The sequence below is a fragment of the Syngnathoides biaculeatus genome, chromosome 10 (assembly GCF_019802595.1).
Source record: "Syngnathoides biaculeatus isolate LvHL_M chromosome 10, ASM1980259v1, whole genome shotgun sequence".
In the NCBI taxonomy this organism is placed as follows: Eukaryota; Metazoa; Chordata; class Actinopteri; order Syngnathiformes; family Syngnathidae; genus Syngnathoides; species Syngnathoides biaculeatus.
Genome location: NC_084649.1, coordinates 1,599,204 through 1,622,244, shown reverse-complemented (window position 1 = coordinate 1,622,244; position 23,041 = coordinate 1,599,204). Strand labels below are relative to the sequence as shown.

Sequence of the window (23,041 nt, the reverse complement as noted above, 5' to 3'; positions counted from 1 at the left end):
ACTGAACTGTACAGACAATATCTTATTGGACAGTCTTAAACAATCTGAGACCAGATGCTGCTGTATTCACGGTGGTATCACAATCTACACAGACAATACTAGAAAAATAGAGCAATAGCAACAACTACAGGGAACACAGTGACACATGCAGAGCTACTACAAAATTTGCTCAGAGCAGTTCTATTACCAAAAGAAATAGCCATATGTAAATGTGCAGTACACACGTCAGATACAGACAAAGAATCATTAGGAAATGGATTTACAGATAAAACAGCAAAAGAAGCAGCAGCCAAAACCTTTATGGGATTAGCTGACCATGTAACAAATGAAGACATACTTTGAGATGATGTGTTAAACAAAATGCAACAACAAAGCTTACCAGCAGAACTAAAAATGTGGAAAAAATAAGGTCCTACATTACAAAATGGGATTTATGTCAGGACAGATACAAGAAAAAAAAATCTACCAAAAACATTTGTGGGCGGCAATCTTCAGCCATGGGAAGTCTCAGGTTTCAACAGGGGGAATGGTAACCCTGGTACAAAGGCATTACATGATCCATGGATTTAACTTGTAAGCAAAAAACTTTTTTGTCGGGCTTGTTTGATCTGCGTGCGACATAATCTACAACGGAATGTGTATCCAAAACGTGGTCAGTTTCCTCAAACTACACATTCATTCATCCCTCCATCCATTTTCTTAGCCGCTTATCCTCACAAGGGTCGCGGGGAGGGCTGGAGGCTATCCCAGCTGTCAACGGGCAGGAGGCAAGGTACACCCTGACCTGGTTGCCAGCCAATTGCAGGTCACATGGAGACAAACAGCCACACTCACAATCACACGTAGGGGCAATTTGGACACAATGACAGATTTAGTCTCACTTTACATACATTACAAGCACGTAAGGGTCTCATTCCATTCAAAACACTGTTTGGGAGACCATACAAATTTCCAATATTTTCCACACAATGAGAGATAGACGAATGATGAAGGAAAAAAAAACACACAAGTGGGTCCCTTTCAGGAGTTATTAACAACCCCAAACAGCTTAAAAAATTGCAAAAAGGGGTACTTGAGTTCATTTGTTCATTGTAGGAAAGTTTTTGCTTTTGAAACTATTGTTAACACAAACAAAACTAATGTGTTTTTATTGGCCACTTGTCAGATAGCTGTTCTCATTCCCACTGCCAAGTTCGCTGTAATCCGGTTACACATGGGAGTGAGACTGCTGTCATAATGGTGACTAAACAGTTCAATTTTACTGTTTGGTGTTGGATGAAAACACTACCCATTATTTTAATTTTTCTGTTCGAGTGGTACCTGTGGGAACCACTCAAGGTCCCACCCCCCAAAAAAAAGATAAAATAAAATAAAAACAAAACAAATTGGATAACTACATACAAAAAACGTGTCCAAAAGATTGTGTTGTTTGCACAGATCCAGCGATAATACCAATGCTATTAATTGATAACGAATGCAAAAAAAAAAAAAATTGGGGGATTATGTGTATCCATTAACTTCTCTTGAAAAACAAAAAAAATGTTTTCTAATGGCGTGTCACAAGGAAATTTCACATGCATCAATTTGATAGGACTAGAAACAAATTGGGAATTTTATCAGCATTGATGTTAAAGCCATTTTTGTGCCATTGTCATGGTGGTGCGGCAGTAACTGTCTTTTTGATTTTTTTACGCTGGATGCCTTTACTGACGCAACCCTTCTGCATACTCCTGGCCGAGAAGGGTGGCGACTGCTCAATAAACAGGAGGATAATGTAGAAATAATTGTAAATCGTATTAAGTCACTGCTTCTGACTGCAATGAGAAATGCTTTGCTCTGCTCCAATTGACCCCTCCGTACAGGGCACTTAACCACGCCTCCTGAAGTGAAGTCACGTCACGTGCGCTGACGTCAGACAAACAATTAGCAAAAATATCGGCGCAGCAAGAAAAGAATAGAGCGAAACTGTCCGATTTACCGGCTGATTTCTCACTCGCATTCTTAGCTAACAGTGAAATATCGTTGAAAAGCAGACAGCAGGGCTTCAAGTATTTCAGCGAGCGGTATTTACATGCATATCAACGGAGAAACCATTGATATTAGCGCGAGATCTTTCCAGAGTCAGCGGAAGACCGAGAAGCCACATAAAATAATACATTATAACCCAAAGACGAATTCGTCATTGACAGTTTCCTATTTTCGTGTTATATTCCACACTTGTGTGCAGAATCTGTGTGTATCTGTATAGCCGTTTGTGAACCGCCGTATGAACGAAAAGAAGGCGAGGCTTGATTTACGAGTTGTTGCTCTCGTTTTCTTTGTGTAACGTCACGCGCTCACCTCAATAATTATTCTTGAATTAGTGCCGAACCTACGTAAGTCCCGACCAAGTACGACAATCACTACTTTAGTGTCCTCAAACATCCTTCCTTCAGTCTTGGGTTGAGGACACTCAAATAGTGATTGTCGTACTCGGTCGGGACTTACGTAGGTTCGGCACTAATTCAAGAATAATTATTGAGGGGAGCGCATGACGTTAGACAAAGAAAACAAGAGAAACTCGTAAATCAAGCCTCGCCTTCTTCTTCTTTTCCTTCATACGGCGGTTCACAAACGTCTTTACAGATACACATTATACAGATTCTGCACACAAGTGTGATAGGTAACACGAAAATAGGAAACTGTCAATGATGAATTCGTCTTTGGGTTATATTAGGATCTATTAACGTACGGTTAATTGCTTTCCACAAATGTATAATATGCAAAATCTAACAAATGCACTCACCCTGCTTGACATGTACAGTGAGCTTCAGATATCGTTGTAGGACTCAACTGCAGATGCAATGTATGTGGCTTCTCGGTCTTCCTCTGACTCCAGAAAGATCTCGCACTAATATCAATGGTTTCTCCGTCGATATGCATGGAAATATCATTGAAATACCCCTCGCTGAAATACTTGAAGCCCTGCTGTTTGCTCTTCAACGATATTTCACTATTCGGTAAGAATGCGAGTGAAAAATCAGCTGGTAAATCGGACAGTTTCGCTCTCGACTTTTCTTCCTGCGACGCCATTTTGTCTAATGTTTGTCTGAGGTTAGCAACAGTGGGGTGACGTGAGTTCAGGAGGCGTGGTTAAGTGCCCTGTATGGAGGGGTCAATTCAGTTACTGTTTCTGCCTGCAATGAAGAAATGCTTTGCTCTGCTCCAATTCAGTTACTGTCTCTGCCTGCAATGAAGAATGCTTTGCTCTGCTCTAGAAAACGTGGTAGCAAATGTAGGATAAACAGGGGGGAAAAGTAGGAATAATTGTGATCATAATTATCATACATCTGCTTCCAATAAAGAAATGCTTTGCTCTGCTCTAGATAACGTGGCAGCCTCCTAGCAGGAGATAGCAAGAACAAAAACATCTCATCATCAGAACTATTAGAATTGCTGCCTGTTAAAGAAATGATGACCACACATGTATTCAACAATCTTCCACACATGCACACGCACATGAACAAACATGTATACCTTGTTTCAAACTGTTTTGCTTGTCATCTCCTTTTTGTAACATCCATGTAAATAAGGGGCGTCTTAAAAGTAAATAAATAGAAGTGCTGAGGAGAGGATAATCAGAGAGTGCAGTGGTGAATTTTACGAGACAGTTCCTCTCCTCTCACCTCGCAAGACTTGAACTGGTGTCTTTGCTTTCTTTTTTGTCCTGTTTAATGAATGTCTGATTGGTGAACTTGAAACGTTCAAAAACACTCTGTCAAACCTCAGGTAACACATACAAGTAAGTAATGAACACCAGCTATGTGATAGCACAGTTATCTGGCCAGCTTACACTAACGTTAATAGTAATAGTAATAATAATACGGTAATAAAAATATTTTCTCTGGGCGCTCTGGTTTCCTCCTACATCCCAAAAACATGCATTAATTGGAGGTTCTACATTACCCCTATTTGTGATTGTGAGTGCGACTGCTGTCTTTCTCCATTTGCTTTGCAATCTTCTGGGAACCAGTTCAGGGTGTACCCAGCCTCCTGGCTGATGACAGCTGGGAAAGGGTCCAACACTCCCACAACGCTTACGAGGATAAGCAGCTAAGAAAATGGATGGAGCGATGGATGGATAATAAAAAGACTGCTCAAAAATGAGCGCTAGAAAAAGCAGAAGGCTAAAGCTGAATGAGCTTGCAAATTATCTAAATTTCAGACTATGCTGTAAATTGCCTCATTGTAACATTTGCCACAGTCAGTTTGGGTTGTGACAGCACAGTGGCGTCACTGGGATTTGAATGCCGGTCCTTATGTAGCGCCTCTCTAGTATACAATACTTTGACGAGGTAGCCACCTGAGTTCTTTCCTTACTCTAAAGTACGAAACTAATAAATTAACTCAATGTTAATTACTCTAAATGTCTATTACAATTTTACTCTTTACTTGTGCATTTAATTCTCTATGAAAAAGTCTCTGAAACAATATTTCCCCTTATGACTTAATATTATCCTAATTTAAATAATCAAGCTACCAAATAAACTCACCACTATTTTAACTGTCTTGCAGATAGTCAAATAATACACCTAGTTAGGTAACAAAAAGTGTGAACATTTAATAACAAAATAAAGGATGGAAAATCAAACATGTATACACAACTGTCAAGTAAAGTCAAATATAGCAGGTAGACAATGGACACATGCTAAGCTAAGGGCCTAAACAAATATGAATATAGCCGGCAAGCAAACGAAACTCAAACCCCAATGTCACTGCGGTGCTTCCCAAGGGAGGAATGAAGAAAGGTGAAGGTGGTTTCTCTTCTGTCCAGCGTCCTCACAGTCCTCGTCCCTTTTTCTTCCTTGAAGTCCAAACACAGCCTCGCTAGCCGCGTTAGCTCGACCCTAGCGCCCTTGTACTCTCCCTCGTGGTCCAACACACAGGCCTTGGTAGCTAGCGTTAGCTGGTTGCTAGCGCCCAGCCAAGTCCCATGCATGCACTTAGCCCCTGTGGTAGTGGCTAACTCCACCCTGGTACGGCATGATTTGAGTAGTCCACTCAAACGACACACTTACCCAGTTGAACTTTCAACAGTCCTATTTGAACACGATCAACTTTTGATAAATCTCCACCGTTCACCTTCTTTGTACTTTTGTTGTCCTCCAATAACTTTGCACTCTGTCTAGCCTTTTTTTTTCTTTTTATCTCATCTCCTCAACACGTCACTTCCTGTCCTTCTTAAACAATTGTTACAAGAATAAAATGAAAAACAAAAGTATGTCTTTTTCACAAGTGAATCAAACACATTTAAATACAAATCCCTCCAAAAGAAAATACAGTCAGCACACAGTTTAACAGTTTAACAGATATTCCACCACATCGCATAAAGAAAATCTATAACCTAATTGCTACTCTATTATACTGAAATTTTATCTGTACCAACTTTTAACTGGGTTACACTTAGAACTGTGAACCTGATGCTCGAAGCAGTCATCCACCATGCCGCTGAAGGTGAGGTGAAGATTCCTGATTGGCTGGCAACCGGTTCAGGGTATAGAGGGAATGCACCTACGTCATAAAATTACAATTTTCATGTATGTCACCATATTGTCGGTCAAACAAAGCATTGTTGAAAATTAATTCCGTTGAGACGAAAAAAAATATAGCACAGAGGACCCATATTTAATGCAGAAGTTGATGTTTTCGCTGATAAGAAATTTGATTGTTAATTCACTTCCCTGTCTTGGACAACTGGATCTGCACATCTATCTGGTCATCGAGATTTACAAAGAAGAGTTTGAAAGCGTATAAAAGTCTGGACGCATGCAAATACTTCATTGCTGGATGGGTCATAGATGTCGTGTCCTGTAGAATTGAACAAAATAAGTCTCATCTTGTGATGCCAAAGGTAAATTGCAACTTGCAACTTGTATAAGACAGGCAATATGGCACGATGGCGTCGAGCTGGGGCGCATTACTGCCGACCTGTTATTTGGAACCCACGAAGCTCTCGTCCTCTGCACCCGTGCAATCAATTTTTCACAACGAACCGGGTCTCTTGCAAACTTATGAAGGGTAAATCCATTCTCCCGAGTGTTCAAGCAATCTCCAGCAATGCAATGAGCCGGCATTTTGGCTAACACAAAGGAACAACGAGCTACGTTCCCCGAGGTAAAACTAATGGAAACAAATGAGTCCACTAGGGGGCGCCGCTGTCCTTTACGTCACTTCCTGCTTCTTCTCGAAAATAAATTCCTCGAGAGGATTTTCATGGCGAGAGTTACAAAAAGCTGTATACGTCAAAATCATGTTTTTGTGGTGAAAAAACGCATGGGCCCATATTGGCTGACGTTTTTTCATTATTTAACATACTAAAAATCATCCATTTCATGACAGGAGCCTTTTAATGAATGACACACAGCAAGTTAGATTTAATCATGTTTTATATTTTTCTTTGCTTGTTTTGTTATTCAATTCTGACTTGATATCTTAACATAACCTTTGTTATTATTAGTGGTACCAGCACAAGGAATTCACGTTTCTATCAAACTTACTAATGAATCAACAACATATCACATGGATGTGAGCAAACCGGTGTCGGGAGTTGCTGACTAAGCCAGCAATCTGAGGAAGGGTGGGCCTGGTAGGGCAGAGGGCAGGCCAGAATGTCACAACACATTGGTGGGGGATAATCAGTGTCACACTAAATAGCCATTTCATAAAGTGTAATTGTCAGCCAGGGGTTAAATACAGACATTTAACTGAAGCCTCTAGACCTCAGAACTCCACATCTCTAAAATAACTATGCTATTTAGTCACATAACACACACAGCATGCAAATATGCATGTATTTTGCTGGTTTGGCTTTGGTTCAGCACATATGGGAAGAATATGTTATGAGTGAGTGAGTCAGTGGGCATGGAGGGGTGAGTGGAAAAAGCCAAATCGATGGAATTGACTAAAATGTACAGTATATAAAGTAGAAGTTTAAACTTTTAATCAGTAACTGCATTTATTTGGATTTCCTCATGTCCTGCAGTGTAATAACTGACCACTTCGATTTTTTTAAAATGTGTTTTTAACTAAGTGGAAAACTGAATCATATTGCTTCACATGGTCTCACCACCTTTGGGAGGGTGCTATAGGGGTCGGGAGCCCTGTGAACTGGGCGGTGGCCGAAGACAGGGAGCTTGGCGATCCAATCCCGGGCTCCAGAAGCTGGCTCTAAGGAGGAATGTCACTTCTCTGGCACGGAGGTATTCCAAGATGAGGTGGGAGGTTGAGGATTTCCAACTACTCTAGGCGTAGACGGGCTCGCCCCCCAGTGATGTTTCTACATTTGGGGCTAGTGGGGCTTGACCCCAAGAGATGGCGCTGGTGAACCACTATGCAGGCTCAAAATAATTGTCCACAGTATTTAACTCTATAAAGTTTATAGAGTAATCATTCAATTTTCTGAGCCACCTATCTTCACGAGGGTCGCAGGAGTGCTGGAGCCAATCCCAGCTATCACTGGGCAGGAGACAGGGTACACCCTGAACTGCTTCCCAATCAATCGCACGGGCAGATGGAGACAGACAAGTCTGTCACTCACAATCACACCTAGGGGCAATTTAAAGTGCCAAATTAATGTTGCATGTTTTTGGGATGTGGGAGGAAACCAGAGTGTCCAGAGAAAATGCACGCAGGCACATGCAAACTTCACCCAGGTGGGGTCAGGATTTCCCCCACGGTCCTCAGAACTGTAAGGCCAACAGCTGCGCCTCCATGCCAACAGAGTAATAACCTATAAATAATATTTGATCATGAATAAGATCCATAATTATGTATACCAATCATGTTAGCAAAGCAATCCCATTGTAAACATTTTGCATAATCCAAAGGCTGTGGCAAAGCCAAGCACAATATCTCCATCTGCAACTCAAATAGGGCCAACCCGTGAGCATTTAAGTCATGAGCCACTAAAATCGTAGTGTGCATGTCTTTAACTGCTCTTATTAAACAGCCATGGGGCCCAGTTATTATGGCTCAAAGGCCAAAATCAACCTATTAAAATACAATATTGAAGAGACATACGTCAACAAACATTCACTTTTGGCGGATTGTGAGCTCAAGGATGAATTAAAGCAAAACATCAATATGAATATGAATCGCTGGTTTGGAGATGTCTAGAGGTGAGAGAGAGAGTATATTGGTAGAAGGGTGCTGAGGATGGAGCTGCCAGGCAAAAGAGCGAAAGGAAGACCAAAGAAAATGTTGATGGATGTTGTGAGGGAGGACATGATGACTGTGGGTGTTAGAGAGGAAGATGCACGAGATAGGCTTAGATAGAAAAAGATGACAAACTGAGCTAAAATTAGAAACTAAACGTTTGGCCTTACAGTTCTGAGGTCCCGAGTTCATCCCGGACCCCCCTGTGTGGTTTTTACATGTTCTCCCCGTGCCTGTGTGGGTTTCCTCCAGGCACTCTGGTTTCCTCCCACATTCCAAAAACATGCAACATTAATTGGACACTCTAAATTGCCCCTGGGTGTGATTGTGAGTCCGGCTGTTTGTCTCCATGTGCCCTGTGATTTGCTGGCAAACAGTTCAGGGCGTACCCCGCCTCCTCCCCATTGACAGCTGGGATAGGCTCCAGCACACCTCGTGTCTTGTGAGGATAAGCGGCAAAAGATAATGGATGGATGAATGGACGGATATTTTAAATCTTTTATGGAAAGCCTTAATCTGTAAAGCTTTGAATTAAAAAAGAATCTCTAACCCTCACTGGAGCAGTACGCAGGAATGTGTGAAGCGACTGGGATGAGAATCAGTACCTCCAAATCTGAGACCATGGTCCTCAGTCAGAAAAGGGTGGTGCACCCTCTCCAGGTCGTGGATGAGATCCAGCCCCAAGTGGAGGAGTTCAAGCATCTTTGGGTCTTGTTCACGAGTGATGGAAGACTGGAGCGGGAGATCGACAGGCAAATTAGTGCAGCGTCTGCAGTGATGTGAACTTTGCATAGTAAAGGAGAAGGAGACCCCGAGGATGACCCAGGACATGCTGGAGAGATCATACCTCTTGGCTTGCCTGGGAATGCCTTAGGATCCCTCCGGAAGAGCTGGATGAAATGGTTGGGGAAAGGAAAGTCTGCTAAAACTGCTGCCCCTGCGACCCAATCTCGGATAAGCAGTAGAAAATGGATGGATGGATGGATGGAGTCACACTGCACTTTCCCTAAATGCATTTTAACCATAAACTGATGAGCATTTACACAGTTATTGATCTTTTTAATACATGGTCAGTTCCATTTGCATGATTATTGTCACGACCCATCGAAACGAAGGTAGGACCCAAATGCAGGATTCGTCAGATGAAAGGTAGTTCGGGGAGAAAACGTTTATTATTAGAAGGTCGGGGATCGGGCAGGCAGTCAGGTGCAGCAGCGGTAGTTGGGACGTCGGGCGAAGAGAGCAGGTGAGCGGGCAGGCAGGAGTCGGTACACGGGAGATCGATCAGGGCAGGCAGAAGTGTCAAATGAGTCAGGCATACGGATTCGGTCAGAGAACAGGCGAAGGTCCGTACACACGGGTTGATGATCAGGGATACAAGAGTGCTGGAACGGGACATGAACCTCAACGATCTGACGGAGCACCAGTCGTCATCGGGGTCCTATATATACACGGGATAATAAACCCACATGAGGCGCAGGTGTGTGCCTCCAAATTAGCGCGAGTGCGCGGGCACCCGCACAGCCCGGGCTGGAGCGGCAGGATCATGACAATTATGATATTGAGATACTAAGAAATTACTAACAGCATAAGGGCAGCATTACACAAATTATTTACTGTGGTAAGATTGGGAAATCCACCCTGTTAGATTCTTTCCACTTTGATGAACTCCTTTCCAACATATTAGTCACATTTTTTTTAATGAATTAGAAATATATAAAATGTCATGTAGGTTTTTGAAAATAATTTGCAGAATTGGAAAGAATAAATAGAAGTCTTTTTTTGTACAAATGTTTTTTACAGTTGTGAGTAAATTGAGAACTAATGTGTTGATTTGCAAGAGATAAACTCGGTTCAGTTTATGTATTACTTCACTGTTATTAAAAAAAAATTACAAGATGAATAAGGAACATACAAAGTGAAAGAAAAGCTCGTTTTGTTGAATTTAAACAATAGCGACACTTCCCAGTGCCTTTGTCCTTAATGAGGGAAATGTGTTCACACTCAGCTAACCATTAATTTTAACTATGATAATATATAGTATAATCATACATACAGTATAATGAGACATATAATAACAGATTTTATCGATAAACCATTTTGAATTGTATTCATGTACAATACTTTGCATTTCACTGGATAAAATGTGGTTTAAAAATAAAAATAATTGATTGATTGTTCGGTTGACAATTGTTTGAAAAAAATCAAACCCTAATTAAAATAGCCAAAGTGTTTGTGCGTCATTAATTTGACCATCTAAATTGCCCTGAGGTGTGATTGTAAGTCTGTTCAGGGTGTACCCTGGCTCCTGCCCGATGACAGCTGGTATGGGCTCCAGCACTCCCGCGACCCTTGGGAGCTAAAAAAAAAAAAAAATGGGTAGATTGGATATTTGTGCTTTACCAAAACAACTTCCTGAAGGCCAGACATTAGAATCAGCACACAAGGATTTTTTTCTCTGGCAGTCGGTGTTGCCCTGGTACATTCAGAACAAAACAACAACCATCCATTATACTGAAGAGCCATTATTAGCTAAGAAGGACTGTAAAATTTTCTGGAAATGTGGGCGTCTTTGTGTCAAACATTTCACAACAATGTAAACTACAACATTTCTCCTTGTTTGCTTCATCTGGGGTATTCACCATGTCAAGTCCACTTCCTGATTGAGTTAGTGAATTTAAGGCACGTGCTGTCCGTCCACTTCCAGTCTTCTTGGAGGAAGTTGACACACCAGCACAAACAGTGTGGCTTTGTCAACAGCTGTTTCAGGTAAGTGAAGGGCTCTAAAAACTTTGTATGGTGACCTAATATTGAACACAGAACTCTTAATTGACGTTTAAAATTAGTTTAGTTTAGTTAGTTAGTGGAACATTTTATATGCCTAAGGTATTTTTCACTTTATCCCATCCGAAAAAGGAAATCCATCGATTTTATGAGCCGCTTCTCCTCACAAGGGTCGCGGGAGAGCTTGGAGCCAATCCCAGGTGCCATCGGGCAAGAGGCATAGTACACTGTGAACTGGTTGCCAGCCAATTGCAGGGCACTTAGAGACAGACAACCCTCACACTCACAAACACACACAAGGGCAATTTAGCGTATCCAATTAATGTTGCATGTTTTTGAAATGTGCGAGGAAACCAGAGTGCCTAGAGAAAACCCACGTAGGCACACGGAGAACATGCAAACTCCACACAGGCGAGGCAGGGATTGAACCAGGGTCCTCAGAACTGTGAGGCGAACAAGCTAACCAGTTTTATCACTGTGTTGCCAGAAAGAAAAGAAATATACATTACTGTTAAATTATAAGAATCATCAAAATAAATTGGAACTGCTTACGTGTTATGCATGTGCAGACATTGGATGTGCCCTTGAATCTGAACTTAATTCAGTGCAAGGCTCCTGACTTCAGTGGCCTCATGTGGTTTCAATCAGGCATTCACAATGAATGGTGATTTCTTGACTGATACAGGAAATTCCATTCAAGTAGTTCTGATGAGGCTATTTGTAAAGCATGGCTTTTGAATCGAGTCGCTGATGGTGTATTTTAACGCCTGACTTTGGCGGGGGCCCCGTTGGATTCAATTCCTGCTCAGTGATGGTGTTTATGTGTGCCCCGCAGCTGACTGACGACAAGGTCAGGGTGTAGTCCGCCTTTTGCCCAATGTTAGCTGGGAGAGGCTTTGGCACTCCCATGAGCCTTGTAAGGGTGGGTGGCATGGATAATGGATAGATGAATCCTGTTTTAAATTTTGTTAAATTGTGTTTGTGAGCCTACAGAAGGTGCCAGTGATTGTAAAGCAGGGGTGCTCAATGCCTCGACCTAGAAAAGTGGTTATCACCCATCACGTCGCCTGATTGATATACAAATATTATAGATTATATTTTAATTTTTCTGACTCTTAGGTGAGCCAAATGTGGAAAAAAAAAACAGTGCTAAAAGATAGTTGCAGCTGCACAAACACATGCTCTAAGTATGCCAGAGATAACAGGTTAGTTAGTGAGTTCCCTCCAATTTTTATCTCTCTGTGTTTTCTTTTAGACCAACGAGTGTGTATAAAAATGAGGGGGGAGCTCGAGCAAGAAAAGAGGAAAAAGTTGGCACTTTCATACAGAATGCAAGGAGGAGTATTTTGCTGTTGCACACTTACTGACGAATATTTGGATGTGTGCTTGAGGCTGGTTGTAAGCAGCTATTATCCGGAATGTATGCATCCCTGGCTGAGTCACTAAAGTGCAAGTCATCGGAGTAAACTCGGGTAATGACAAAAATGGACTCTGTTAATTATGTTGTGCAAGATTACCTCATGCGGATGTGCTACGTACATAAACATACATTGGTACTGAGCTGTGTCAGCAGCCCAGAATGTTCCCTCACATAGTCACCACTCCCCTCCCTCACCACACACGCACACTCAAGGTCGATCGCAGGAGGTTGGCTAATTGAAAACTAGATTTTGGGACAGAAATGTTTGGGCACCCCTTTTGTAAACAGTCTAATCCAAATAAATGATTTATTTTGATGAGGAAATGAACGTCCACTGGAATTTCTGATCAGTTTTCATGTACATTATAGCAATTGAGATGGATGCTAGCGTAAGAGAGGAACCGAAGAGCCCATGAAAGGGAGAATTTTATTTATTGGTGAATGCTTTGACTAATCCTTGACATTTTTGTAACTATTCAAAAGCTATCATGACCCCGTGGTGTTGGCTGGTGTTGGTTGCCTTCAGTCATGTGACCTCGAGCACAAATCCTGGTGTAAAAGTCAAGCTGACAGATAATGGCATAGAATATGGTAAGGAATGACATTGAAACATCGTCTGACGGAGCGCCAAGTTTCATGATCCACTGTTCCCCTCCTTTAGGCAGGCAACTTGGGATGGCTTCAATCCAGAAGAAACTTAACAGCATAAGAATCCCAAACATGTCTGGATCACAGAGAGTGTCTGTCATTGGCAAGGTCAAGTACAGCTTGACAAAGTAAGACAACATATTGATCGTATTTGACGTACAGCATATTGTCTTTGTTCTCTAAGTCTCATCATTTAAATGTTATTTCCTGTAGTATGCAAACAGTGGCTGTTGGATTACCTTCCTCTGCTGTGGATCTTGTACCTGGTACCGGCGTCAGAGTGTCCATTAGTAACGGATACATCAGTATGAAGGGAAATTGGAGGGTCAAGTATCGCAGATTACTGTGAGTGAGAAATACCCATAAAACGTCTTCTTTTTCTTAGTCTATTTTTACTCGACTTTATATTTTTTTTTTTTATTACCACATAAGTTTCGTGTTGGAAATGTGACCTTTCACTGACTATGACAATAAAGCCAATTGTGATTCTCATGTGTCTTAACAGGAGGGACAGTGGTTCGTTTGATTTGAGTGTGAAAGAACTATCCGTCAGCACTGACATTGCCGTCGGAAGTGATCAGACAGGCAGACCTCAGGTCAGTAATGTCAACTGTGCGGCTACTGTTGGCAGTGTGAGCATCAAATTCCACGGTGGAGCCAGGTGAAAGTAGTACTTCAATGCACTACTGTCCAGAAGAAATGACCAAAAAAGCCTTTCCTCATTCATTCCGGTGTTTTTAATTTCAGCTGGCTGTACAATCTTTTCAGAAATTTCATCAGTAAGGCACTGCGCAATACGCTTCAGAAAAAGGTAAGCACTCATGAGTTTTATGACTCTTGACCATTACCCTTGCATGCTGGTATTTCCTATAAGTAAAATTCTACCAGGAGGAAACTTATTTAACAGTAGCGAGTGCACTTACCTAATCAGGACAAAACATAAAACAATACATTAATCCCTTGTTTTTCGCAGTTAATTGGGACCAGACCTAACCGCGAAAAGTGAAAAACCGCAAAGTAGCAGGGTATGTTTATGTGGGTACCAGGACGTTTAAAATATGTAAACAGTATTTGTATGCTGGATATTTGACCCAAAATAGCTATTTAGTTAAATCTTTGATTATAGAACCTTATAAATATAATACTAATTACTGTATAGTTACCATTCATCACTTGGGGACTTCTTCTGGAGGCATTGTGTGGTAACCAGAATGTTTAATCAGCAGGACAGGATACATACTCGAGACAAAAATTACAACAGTACAACTATATAGTTAAACAACAACAATAAAATAACATTTTTATAGCAGCACAGAAAGTCACAAACAAAGCAAACACACGATATCTTCTCCTGTAGAGAGCAGAATGTTCCCAATGCACAGTTGTGATGTCAACTCCATCGTACCATTGTGATGCCACTTACATTTCGCCGGTGTGGAACCCCCTCGTTGACAAGAGGAACATTTGCTCGCGAGGAGAACACGGGCTGTGTCTTTCTCACCATCTGAATCCTGTTCTGGCCACATGTCCACAAATCAGTTTTATTTCCCTCGGGCGGGTCAATACGTAACAAACAGCAACCATGATGAATAATGCTTTATTCATCACTGTAAGGAAACAAAGCAAACACGAGTCAACGTAAGCATATTTAGCATACCAAAAGAGCATTCAAAGCAAATCTAGAGAGAAAATCTGAGATAACTTTATGTACAATTAATCCATTTAATCCAACACCCTGTACAAGGACATAACCCCGTCAACACAATTGCTAAACTCAATCATATTGTAACACGCTTTTGAAATTTTTCAAACCAACCTTTGCTTGCCGAAAAGCCTCGTCCTCGAGGGGGTGAATCCCTCATTGCAGCTTGAGGTTCATTATCACACATTTTGCTTCCTGATCAGAAGTTACTGAAGCAGTTTTATGGATGTCTACCACATCATTCTTTATATAGCACGCTGCTGATTCATTCACACCATAATGGCGCCAAAAAAGCGGAATTTCTGCAGTCTTTGATCATATCCAAAAGTTTTGCTTTTAGGCCGATCCATCAGCTTCCTCTTCCTCATCATCACCGGGGTGTTTTTCTACAATCCGCTTTCCATAACGTGAACACAGCAACCATTTCAAACAGTCCTCTCATTTCGCATCTTGAGGCTTCGATGATGTGCAGCCAATCAGCTCAAAAAGCATATCTGGCTTTTTTTTTTTTTTTTCTCTCATTGGTCCTGTCGCGCCGGGGAGCATCACTCCCCGAATATAAATGTGCCTTCCTGTAATACAGTACGTACTGTATGCCAATCTGGCTTTTTTATTTTCGAAGAGTGGAAAAAAAACATGATGCACTGAAGCCGCAATAGGTGAACTCATAACATTACTGTAATCTTCATTTCCATGCAATCAAATTTGAGTCACTCAACAATGATTCTTAACAGTCAACAAAATGTGTACATACATATTAACTCCAATTTGACATATAGTCAATGATCCCAAATAAAGACTCATATCATTTGCAAAATAAACATTTTCACAAAACAAAGTTTCCTTTTTTAAGAGATGGCTCAAATTTACATTGGATTCGTCTGCTTTATACTCTGGTTCGCTTTTCTTATTACAACTTTCTCAGATTAATTATTGCTAAGAACTCTTAAGGTTACGCCATTGACTAAAATAATGAACAAGGAACATAATATCACGTCACATTTTACCACATGCACTCGCTTAATTCCTGTGGAGGCGCACTACCATCAACTATATGCTTCCCACCTGAGGCATTGCAGCGGGATGATACAGGTCCACCACTTTTAGTTGCGCTCCCATTTTGGTCCCTTCCACTAAATTTATCACTATCGTTCACTGATAACAAATAGTTAAATACTTATATATATATATATATATACAGTAAAGAAAATAAGTATTTGAACACCCTGCTATATTGCAAGTTCTCCCACTCAGAAATCATGGAGTGGTCTGAAATGTTCATTTTAGGTCCATGTTCACTGTAAGGGAGATAATCTAAAAAAGAAAAATCCAGAAATCCCAATGTATGATTTTTTTAACGATTTATTTGTGTTATACAGCTGCATATACGTATTTGAACACCTGTCTATCAGCTAGAATTTTGACCCTCAAAGACCTGTTAGTCTGCCTTTAAAAGTCCACCTCCACTCCATGTATTATCCTGAATCAGATACACCTGTGTGAGGTCGTTACTTGCATAAAGACACCTGTCCACCCCATACAATCAGGAAGACTCAAACTTGTTGCATGGCCAAGACTAAAGGTGTGTTCAAAGACACCAGAGACAATTGTACAACTCCATACGGCTGGAAAGGGGTACGGAGAAATTGCCAAGCAGCTTGGTGAAAAAAATCAATCGGAGTAGAGCCCGATACAACATATCACCTCGTGGGATCTTTAGATCCTTAGAAAGGTGAGGAATCAGCCCAGGACTACACGACAGGACTTGATCAAGGACCTAACCCGACTGATGGTAATACACTAAGACGTCATGATTTGAAATCATACATGACAAGGAAGGTTCCCCCGCTTAAAGCAACACATATCAACGCCCGTCTTAAATTTGCCAATTACCATTTGGATGATACAGAGGAGTCATGGAAGAAAGGTTTGTGGTTAGATGAGACCAAAATTGAACTTTTTGGTCATAATTCCACTAACCGTGTTTGGAAGAACACAAATAATGACTTCTGGTGGAAGCTGAGAAAGGACGAATGTTGTGTGGCCTTTTGGAAAGAGGCAGGCTCTTGATGGACAGGAGAAGCTCCCGAAAAGACTGGACTACTACAGCCAAGCTGATCAGAGAGACAGGCAGGAGAGAACTTGGTGTGTCTTCTGATAGGAAAGGGGAGAAGGAGACTTGGTGGTACAACCCCAAAATACAGAAAGTCGTACAAGGAAAGAGATTAGCGAAGAAGTGAGAGGACTGAGAGGCAAAAGGAGTACGTTGAGCTGCGACATTGAGATGCAGCGTAGGCCAAAGGTTGAGGTGGCAAAGGCTAAACAAAAGGCATGTGATGATATGTTTGCGGAAGGTGTCTGGTTTGTTATGTGACAGAAGAGTTTCTCCTAGGATGAAGGGGATTCTTTATAAAACAGTGGTACAGGTTAGAGCAGGTGGCACTGAAGAGACAACAGAAAGCAGCGCTGGAGGTGACAGAAATGAAGATGATGAGGTTCTCGCTAGGAGTGAGCAGGTTGGATGGGATTAGAAATGAGCTCATTAGAGGGACAGCCAAAGTTGAATGTTTTGAAGACGAGGTTAGAAAGAGCAGACTTCAATGGTTTGGACATGTCCCGAAGCAAGAGAGTGAGTATATTGGTAGAAGGGTGCTGAGGAAGGAGCTCCCAGGCAAAAGAGTGAGAGGAAGACAGATGTTGTGAGGGAAGACATGAGGGGAGTTGAGGTTAGAGAAGAAAATGCAGGTGATAGGCTTAGATGGAAAAACATGACACGCTGTGGTGACCCCTCACGGGACAAGACGAAAGGAAAAGAAGAAGATTCAAATTTATTACAATTCATTTATTATTAACTAATATGCATGTGATATGGTGTTGATTCACTAATAAGTTTGAAAGAGACGCTATATATAATATATATATATATATATGTATGTATTGCGAGTTAATATTGTAAACTCAATACTATTCTGAAACCAAAACAGCTTATCAGGCACTTAACACGTTTGTGAATATCACTCACACATGCAAAACATACATGCACACACTAAAACATCAACTTCCACCATGTCCTGCTTCCTCAATCTTTTGTTTCTCCCACTTTTGTGTAATTGATTTATTTTGACTTGTCTTATTCAAACAATACTGTCAGGTCCCTGCCTTCCAGTCCTGGCTGGACGTGGCCAGCTGATCCCGACTGATTGAACTCGGTATTTATAGGACTGTCACCTGAGTCGTGCATTTGGGTCCGCCCTCGAGTCTTGTTCGTGACAAATACTGTACTATGGTAAAGTAGGAGTACTGGATGTACTCTCTGGGTTCACGTGCTGTAGTGATGTTATGGTTCCGGTAACCCTAATCCATATCATTTGTAGGGTGATTACTTTCCTCTGTGTAAGGTGTCTATGTTTCGATTAATTGTTACAGGCTAATCTGCCAAATGTATTCATGTCAATTCCCACAAAATACATTTCCATTACACAACAAATGAACTTTTTCACTTTGAACTCACCCAGATTGTAAAAAAAAAAACATAACTTATTTTATTCATTTACAGTATACTGTACAGCTACTGAGTTCACCACGGTATTATGAACTGAAATGTCGCATGATTTAGATTAAATAAATTATCATCATAGAACAGTACTGCATACAAGCATCCACATTTTGTGTTTACCCCAGTATATCACTACTTAATGTCCACTAGGAATTCAGACTTCAATTGCACTTAACTTGGCAAACGGGGCCTCCGGCAAGATATGTATTGAGGAACATAAATTGTATATAGTGAAAAGAAATGAATAGTTGAGATGGACAATTAAAAAAAAACGAAAAGAAATGAATAGTTGAGATGGACTACTAAAAAAAAAACTATTTATTCACAGGAATGCTGATTGATAAATCGCCGACAACTGGTAGTTGTCCGTGGTTGAAGCCAGTCTTGGGGAGTAACAGAATAAATGGAACAGGATGAAGTAATCAGAATAGAAATTAAAGAAAAGGTTAACTATGACAGTTACACAAAAAATAGATTTAGACTACAGGTAAATCTATCATAGATTGGGATTATTTTGTGGGATTACAATTTTAATGCAGGAAGAAGCCAGGTGTCTATTTTGAAGTTGAACCTTGTTTAGCTGTGTCAGTGTGGGGAGGCCTTAAACAACTTGGAATTGTGAACGTTGCCTCTAGAAATTGCCTCTATTATTTTTTTTTCATTTTACTCCATCATAATACGCACACCTGTTAAATTTTAAGAACTTTATTTAGATGGGAAGCATGGTGAACAAATGTTTAGCACAGTAAACATTAAAAACCAAGATTATGTTATATGCGCGGCACTCAAACGCTGCACCCTTTCAAAAATCTTAAAACCGATTGACAAGTTCCAGAAATGTTCATACAATGCAAATTTAATGAATCATTATCTGATTTATAATTTCAGATCTGTCCCCTGGTATCTGACGCTGTGTCTGATTTGAACCCTCGTTTGAAAACACTCAATGGTAACATAACTCTTTTTGCCAAATGTGGATGTCAGAACCTGCTTAGTACAGTTTATGATCAGATAACAGTTGCTGAGTAAATCCATTAATACATTTTTTTGAGCCGCTTATCCTAACAAGGAAGTGTTGGAGCCAATCCCAGCTGTCATCAGGCAGGAGGAAGGATCCACCCTGAACTGGTTGCCAGCCAATCGCAGGGCACATGTAGACAGACAACAGACACACTCACAATTACCCCTAGGGGTAATGGCTCCATTTAAAAAAACAAAAAACAAAAAAAACAACCCGAAAGCAGACAACTCTCAACTTTTGTGAGAAGTGCATGGGCCTATGTCTCCTCACAATTTGCAGTAAATTTCCAGCCATGAATGGTATGAGAAACATTTTGCTCTGTTGTAGCAACAACGCAAAAGCACAGCATGAGCAGCCAAGTTGTGGCCCATGGTTGGTCTGTATTGTGTGAACACTTGGGTTACAGGCATTTCGCTGTTGAAATTTGAGAAAATGATACTTTTTGGGATAGGCACTACTGTGAATACTTGACTCTCAGAACTCACACAATAAACAGCAAACTGTATTATGAAGCCACAGCTACTCGTAATCATACTATCCTCTGACTGAAAAGGGCCTTTATTTTTTGGGGGATATTACAAGTAATATTCTTTCATTCCGCAGTCTTAGCTCAAGTGGACAAGTACGCAGAGATTGAATATTCAATGGTCACTCCACCTGCAATCTCAAAGTCATCCATAGGTTTGAGTTTGAAGGTAAAAGTCCCATCTAAAGCTTTAAAAGACATCAACTTCTATATTCAAAAGACTGAGATGCATATATCGATTTTCCGTCTCTGGTGTTTAGGGGGAATTCTACAACATCGGGAAGCATCGGGAAACTCCGTTCCCTGCTGCATTTTTTTCTCTGCCACCTCAGAACAACAAAATGTTGTACCTTGGTCTGTCTGCCTTCACCGCTAACTCTGGCGCTTTTGTTTACAACGCTGCCGGAGCCCTGAGCTTGTACATTACTGATGATATGGTGGGCCACAGAATTCTCATTTCAACTGTCTACTTTCACGCCATCGTGCTGACCTGTAGCTATTCTCGCTCCATTGCCACAGATCCCTCAAATCTCTCCAATCAGGCTCAACACCAGAACATTTGGACTTTTCATCCCCCAGGTGACAGCACCGAAATCTCATCAAACTATTAACTTCACCGGGTGCAGGGGGAAGTGATTTTTCAATAAATATTGCTGTGAACTTTCAGATTGCCAAATCTTTCCCCGGTTTATTGATGAAACTCCTGGTAAAGACGGTGAAAAATCCCATCATCACTTTGGAGCCCGACACCGCAACTATTCAAGCCACCAGCACAGTGACAGGCTACGCAATCCAGCCCAACGGCACACTATCTCCACTATTCATACTTAACTCGGCATGTTACATATTTTGAGTATTATAATCTTTTTGAAATAGTGCATTCATTTTTCATGTGTAAGAAAAACTTTCTTCACTTGTATTCATTGTGCCCTTATAGACGACCAGTGTTAGTGCCCGATTGTTCGTCAATGGCATGAGGCTAGCTGGAAGTGTGACTCTTAACAAGTGAGTTCTGAAAAAAAGAAATAACTCTTTGCTCCAAGAAGAAAAGGTGGGGCCAAAAGGTCCTTGTGAGGATGAACCTCAATCTAATTTTGCTTCATTTGCACAGAATGGATCTGACCCTGGAGACAAGTTATGTGGGAGACTTTCGGGTAAGAGTTGGATTCTGAGACAAATGACGGTTTTTATAGTTCATAGCGATGAGAGGAACTAAGCTTTACTTTATTTACAGGTCAGATCTCTTGACAACATCATGAACATGGTCCTGAAAGTGGTTGTTATACCCATACTGAATGGTAAGTTTTCACTACATAAACCTGTGTTCCTCCATGGGGCCTTTTTCTATATTTGGGCACTGTGTGTATGGAATTTTGACAGAATTTTGTCAATATTATACCATGAATATTTCACATTTCATGCAGATCAACTGCCATATCTTTGACTTGTTTAGATAGTGTTCTGTATTTAGATCTAGATTGTCTTGTCAGCTAATCTAAATGTATGGATTCCTCCATAGTTCAACTTGGGAAAGGCTATCCTCTCCCCTCCCTTGGAAAGATGAACCTCGTCAACACTGACCTTCAGATCCTTAAGGTTAGTAAATGTTCAGTAACAAAGGCTAAATCATAGTCTTTCATATTTTAAATGTCTTCTTGTTCTGTAGGACTACGTGCTGATTGGGACAAATGTTGAGTTTACAGCGTGATGGAAGTAAAACCCAAACGAAGAAATAACTGAGGGTCCTTCCACAGAGTTTTCTATCTAAACTGTGCAGGATAATATTTGCTTCTGACGTCTTAATTGTCTTTACTGTATTGCATTTCAATAGCATGCTAAATAAATCATATAAAAAGTAACAAGATTTGCTGCTCCAAGACATTCTACAGTGGAATGAAAACATATTTGAACCCTTTGGAATTTCTCAAATTTCTGCATTAACTGGTCAAATATATATATATATATATATATATATATATTTTTTTTTTTTTTTTTTTATTGAAAATAAACATTCATAAGACAGCGAAGAAAAAGTAAGTCAAACTTCAAGCTAATTGGTATGGTGCGATATAGAGAAGCACAGCCTAATATGTTCTATCCCTGCTCAAAAGTGCTCTTACCAAAATCCTGAAACTTAAATAACAAACCAAATATTTTACACTATTAACCATAATAACGTATTAAACATGTAATACTAACAGATGTGTATTTGTAACAACAGAGTTCAAGAATCAAATCAGATCAACACAAGCACAGTTAGTTCTCCAGAGTGCCACACATGGTTGAAATGTCTTGACATGAACCTTGTTTCCTGAGCTGTCAATAATGTCGATCATGGATGGGTAGGCAAATGTCCATCATATTAATTGCTGGATAGAGGTTCTGACTGCATCATTGGATGTTTATGACACAAGGCTTGACCTCTCAAACTCTGCGAACTGGCCGTCAAGATCTATATAAGAGAAAGGACAGTAATTATTTCTACACAGCCCGGAGGAGAACAAGGAAGAAAAAAATATATATATATATTTCTGTTGAGTACTACTAGCCACACATGTGCTTGAGGTGTGAGGTTTTGTAGTGGGGTCTGGGTAGGAGCTTCGTGGGCCGTGTGGGTGTGTAAAAACGCCAGCACACGGAACCAAACTATGACAGCATGGGGCTTCACTTGCTTGTGCTTTGATTAAGAAGACAGCTAGGTAGCCAGCTAGCTGCGGGGTGATTTTGGCACTTAAATGTATGTCACAGATATAAGCTTAATTTTAGCACTACTGACTTCCCCCGGCTGTAGGCTTTATCATTTGAATGTTGGGCTTGTGGCTCCTCACCTCCAAGCATTTGAGAACCAGTGAGCGTGTCTGCTGATCAAGCAGTAAGCGACACCATTTCCCCCCTCGACAGAAAAACTCAAATGAACTACCCCTTAGAAGCAGCAAGAGGGAAATCTAAGACACAAACCGTACAGTAGACGTTTTAACATGGCACGTACACCTTCACGTGCTGTGCTCCCTCACATATCAACTGAGCTTTTTTGTTGTTTCTTATTATTTTTAAACAAACTCACACACATAGAATGAGTCTTATTTAAAAAAAAACAAAATCATATGCCGCAGTAGATTCAGCCATGGATGTCTCAAAATTAGGAATATCTAGCAGCGCTCAAGAAAACCTAATTTTTACCTACTTTATGC

The 23,041-nt window shown here is 40.8% G+C and overlaps 2 protein-coding genes and 1 long non-coding RNA gene across 7 annotated transcripts in view; 1 reads left to right on the top strand and 2 right to left on the bottom strand.

The window, feature by feature from the left end:
• Positions 1–4,708: 4,708 nt before the first annotated feature.
• On the bottom strand, positions 4,709–10,069 carry LOC133507531 (uncharacterized). The gene is made up of 3 exons (XR_009796838.1): positions 9,041–10,069; positions 8,799–8,925; positions 4,709–5,550 (listed from the first exon to the last, which is right to left on the bottom strand). It is a non-coding gene; the product is annotated as an uncharacterized LOC133507531 (long non-coding RNA).
• Positions 10,070–10,815: 746 nt separating this feature from the next.
• Positions 10,816–21,714, top strand: bpifcl (BPI fold containing family C, like). The gene is made up of 16 exons (XM_061831521.1): positions 10,816–10,962; positions 12,881–12,988; positions 13,059–13,173; positions 13,259–13,390; positions 13,551–13,706; positions 13,793–13,856; positions 19,192–19,252; positions 19,928–20,019; positions 20,111–20,287; positions 20,370–20,429; positions 20,518–20,685; positions 20,788–20,855; positions 20,962–21,004; positions 21,085–21,148; positions 21,370–21,446; positions 21,517–21,714. The coding sequence occupies exons 2-16, from the start codon at positions 12,886–12,888 to the stop codon at positions 21,556–21,558; spliced, it is 1,422 nt and encodes a 473-aa protein (XP_061687505.1). The 5' UTR covers positions 10,816–10,962; positions 12,881–12,885; the 3' UTR covers positions 21,559–21,714.
• Positions 13,939–23,041, bottom strand: part of cdk5rap1 (CDK5 regulatory subunit associated protein 1) — a 33,060-nt gene continuing 23,957 nt past the window's right edge. For 2 of the 5 annotated variants that reach the window (XR_009796714.1, XR_009796713.1), the window contains exons 14-15: positions 22,154–22,302; positions 13,940–14,652 (exon numbers count right to left, since the gene is read on the bottom strand). Coding sequence is in view for 1 of the 5 variants with exons in the window: in XM_061831520.1 (XP_061687504.1) it covers positions 22,213–22,302 (90 nt within the window). In the remaining 4 variants the exon portion in view is untranslated. Of the gene's footprint in view, positions 14,653–21,827; positions 22,303–23,041 lie in introns of those variants that run through there. The other 3 variants (XR_009796711.1, XR_009796712.1, XM_061831520.1) reach the window with 3 other exon arrangements.